At 47.6% G+C, this 4170-nt stretch overlaps 1 protein-coding gene across 1 annotated transcript in view; it reads left to right on the top strand.

The window, feature by feature from the left end:
• The window catches only part of TMEM132B (transmembrane protein 132B), a 218148-nt gene extending 214917 nt beyond the window's left edge, over positions 1 to 3231 (top strand). Inside the window, exons 8-9 of the mRNA XM_006894685.1 lie at positions 688 to 879; positions 1976 to 3231. Of these exons, the coding sequence (XP_006894747.1) occupies positions 688 to 879; positions 1976 to 3124 (1341 nt within the window). The 3' untranslated portion in view covers positions 3125 to 3231. The remainder of the gene's footprint in view (positions 1 to 687; positions 880 to 1975) is intronic.
• Positions 3232 to 4170: the final 939 nt, after the last annotated feature.

Raw genomic sequence — 4170 nt, 5'->3', positions numbered from 1 at the left:
AATATGACAGTCTGCTTCCTCAAACATTGTAGCCTTGGAAAACCTACTCCATGGCAGTGGAGCGGGGGTGGCGTTCCAGGAATGCTGTATACACGTATTCCTCTCCAGGTTTAGGCACATCTGGTTGCTAATTCACTTAGTAAGGGAGGAAAGGTCTTTTGGGCATTCATTCAGATCATTCAAATTCTGCTTTCCAGTTTATCAGTTGTCTTATCCTTTGGTGACGTGGCAGCCCACACGGTGAGGAGTACTGTCCCATGGTGAGCATGTCATTGCCCACAGGAGGGATAGGAGTGAGAGGACGTGGCTGAGCCCTGTTCTTTTAAGTAGTTGTACTAGAATCCTGCTATTTTGAAGCATAACCATGAGTTGATGGGGCAATGTTACTCTTCCACACCCAGTCCAAGATGGACAATTTTAAGTTATTGTCCCAAAATGAAATAAAGTTCTTCTCAGAAATACACTCCTGGTAACATTGAATGGATGAGAGGAAAGCCATGCACTCAATGGTCCTTATGAACTTCCTCATGCAGCAGGCAGGTGTAATTGAACAATAGATTCACAGTCTCCTCATCCATTTCTTTAAGTGCATGCATGTAGCAGAGAACACCTTGGTGGGAACATCAGGTAAGGAGTTTAAAATGATCGTGTGGTGCCAAGACCTGAGCTTTCTCATTGCCTTGGAAGGTCCTCTCGCCTCTCTCTGACTCCATCCTGGCTGAGAAGACCGTGATCGTCCTAGATGACCGTGTCACCATCGCAGAGCTGGGCGTGCAGCTGGTGGCTGGCCTGTCTCTCTCCCTGCAGCCTCACAGAGCAGAGAGAAGAGCCGTCGTCTCAACAGTGACTGCCCACGATGTTCTTCAAGCCCCACAGCAGGTAAGAGTCCAGGGACCCCTGTATCTATGCTCAGGTGAAGTGTCTTATATCTCGTTAGCACATCCAACAACAGAGATCAAGAGAGCATCACAAGTAGGGCAGGCGGTTCTGGAAGCTTCTTTCTGCTTCTCCCCCCATCTGTTAAATTTGAGAAAAGTGCTCAGTGTCCAGGAGAATATTTCCTTTATATATGGACAGCCTACAGGCTCTATATTTTTATATTTCCTTTATATATGTGTCCACAGGCCATTTGTGTCCCAGTGGGCTTCTGTGTGCCAGTAGTCTGCTCCTGGACTGTGACTGAAGATGCTCACATGTGTTCACTCTATCAAAACCAGTATTTTTAGTACTTGGAAATTCCTTTTCAGTTACTAACACAAGATGCTAAAGGACACCAAACTGTCGACTGCTCTAAAAACTCTCCTCCATCTGCTCAGTTTAGGCAAGTCGTTTTCAGAGACACCAGGGTCGCCGTGTCTTTCAAGCAAGCCGGTCTCCTAATGCACCGTCCCACGTGCTCCTCCAGCCTCATCAGCATTGGGTCCCTAATAAAGAATGTTCAAACTCATATTATCTCGGGCAGCAGCCTGATTGGTTACATCTGAGATTGGTTACATCTGAATTTGATTCAGATACATTGCCTGAGCTTACAAATGATTTGGGAAAGACCAAAGTAAAATTCCATCCTTGTACAGTATGCAATAAGATAATACAGACTTCAGTGCCTTAGCTAAAGTTCATTATTTCCTCCCTTCAATGGAACTATAGAGTATTATTGATGCAGGATATGCCAGAAACTGTTTAAGGTCATAAACACAGAAGGTATCCTTGGAGGATGTGCACTTCATATATGAATAGACATGTGTCCACAGGCCATTTGCATCTCAGTGGGCTTCTATGTGGCAGGTAGTCTGCTCCTGGACCGTGACTGGAGATGATCACATGTGTTCACTATGTTGAAACAGGTAGTTTTAGTACTTGGAAATTCCTTTTCAGTTATGTACATTTAGAGAATATTAGTTAGAACATTATAATTACTTGTGCAAATGTGATGGGACTTAATGATAACATAATGCTTTGGTTTCATTTTTCTTAGGAAGCAATAGTCAGCTCTTGGATTTTGTTCAGCGATGGTTCGGTGACACCTCTAGACATTTATGATCCCAAGGATTTTTCAGTGACTGTCTCGTCGCTGGATGAAATGGTGGTGTCCGTGCAGCCAAACCTTCAGTCCAAGTGGCCAGTTGTCATTGCAGAGGGCGAAGGACAAGGACCTTTGATTAAGTTAGAAATGATGATAAGTGAACCTTGTCAGAAGACCAAGAGGAAGAGTGTTCTTGCTGTGGGTAAAGGGAATGTCAAGGTCAAGTTCGAATCAAGTGTGGGTGAGCACCAAGGAGGCACCAATGACATTGAGGGTGTGAGTCGGGAATACAAAGACCACCTGAGCAATTCCATTGAACGTGAAGGGAACCAGGAGAGGGCGGTTCAGGAGTGGTTCCAGCACGGCGCGGCCGCTGGCCACGAGGAGGGCAGCGACAAGAGCACAACCCTGCAGTCCCCCACGGAAGGCAAGGAGAAGAAGCTCCTCAAGGGTGGGGGTCCGGACGCCTTCACCAGCTTCCCCACCCAGGGCAAGTCGCCAGAGCCCAACCATCCTAGTGACCTCACCGTGACCTCCCGGGGCCTCACGGACCTGGAGATCGGCATGTACGCCCTGCTCTGTGTCTTCTGTCTGGCCATTCTGGTCTTCTTAATCAACTGCGTGGCGTTTGCTTGGAAATACAGACACAAAAGGTTTGCCGTGAGCGAGCAAGGCAACATCCCTCATTCCCACGACTGGGTCTGGCTTGGGAATGAGGTGGAGCTGCTGGAGAACCCCGTTGACATCACACTCCCGTCCGAGGAGTGCACGACCATGATAGACAGGGGGTTGCAGTTCGAGGAGAGGAACTTCCTTCTCAACGGCAGTTCCCAGAAGGCTTTCCACGGCCAGCTGCTCAGACCTTCTGATTATGTCTTTGAGAAAGACATGAAAAGCGAGCCTATCAATCCGCCAGGCCCAAAGAGGAAGAGGGTCAAGTTTACTTCCTACACGACCATTCTCCCCGAGGATGGTGGCCCCTACACCAACTCCATCCTGTTTGACAGTGATGACAACATCAAGTGGGTCTGCCAAGATATGGGGCTGGGGGACTCCCAGGACTTCAGAGACTACATGGAGAGACTGCAAGACCAGATGTAAACTCCTTTCTTATGTTTGTATTCACCTTTATGCCTTCTGTTTTCTGAATGGTGGAGCCGTCAGTTTGATCAGCAATAGGGGATGACTTAACAAAGCTTAATTTGTGGTGGTCTGGTGGGATCCCTTTTAGAATCAGTCACCAAGGTGAGGAGAGCTGACAAGGACAGGTTCAAAGTCAGGAAATGCCTGTGAGAAAGCGCACTCATGGGTACCGGAGAAATCCCAAGACAATCGCCCCATCTTGCCTGGTACTAGCTGAGTGCAGGTAAGAGCAAACCTGACCCCACAGACAGACAGACAGCCATTGTTAGTCATCTCGTGATGAACAGCCGTTTGGAATTAGAAAAGATTTGGGTGTTGATTTTTTCTATTCCTAGACCTTTTAAAGCACAGTGGACACTCCTTGCCCTTGGCCTGAGATTAGCCCTTTGTGAAAGAGAACTGAAGGTGGCGCTCCTTATTGCTACGAGCACTGCTCATTATTTTTCTATACATTTGCACCTGCACCCGGTTCCTTTGACCTATGGAATTCTTTTTTTTGAAACATGAAGAGAAGGAGTTTCCTTGTTCCCCTTAGATCTGTTTGCTTTACCTCTGAGTTTTATTCACTGGGATTTGCCACGTCGTGTTACCTCCTCGGTGCTCGCACAGACGCCAGCTTTTCTCCAACTCTCCACGCTGTCGGTGTGCAGGTACGGTAGCTGTGATGCTTACTGCGCCCTCTGTGGTTCCGCCTTTTCCTCCCTGGACTTTCTCGTATCAGACTCGGACAAGAGGTTTCCCCTAAAATGGTAAGATCCCGCAAGGCAGGGCCACCTCTTTACAATTTCCTACATGAAGCTGGAAAATGTTAGGGAAAAGCTGGGAACCACAGGCATTTTCCTTTTTATCCTCTGCTTGGGGACCATGTGGAGTGCCGTTTCTGAGAGCAAAAGGCCTGCGAAGGGCTGTCCTTATACAAGTGCTTTGCAGGCAACCCAATTAGTATCCAAATTTGAGTGAAAAATTGGTAGACGCAGCAAGGAAATTGCCTAGGGAAACAGCTG

This window comes from Elephantulus edwardii, unplaced genomic scaffold, assembly GCF_000299155.1.
Source record: "Elephantulus edwardii isolate Elephantulus edwardi_28Jun2011 unplaced genomic scaffold, EleEdw1.0 scaffold00148, whole genome shotgun sequence".
Classification (NCBI taxonomy): domain Eukaryota; kingdom Metazoa; phylum Chordata; class Mammalia; order Macroscelidea; family Macroscelididae; genus Elephantulus; species Elephantulus edwardii.
The sequence above is the reverse complement of the archived record's forward strand: the minus strand, read 5'-3'. Positions and strand labels throughout refer to the sequence as shown.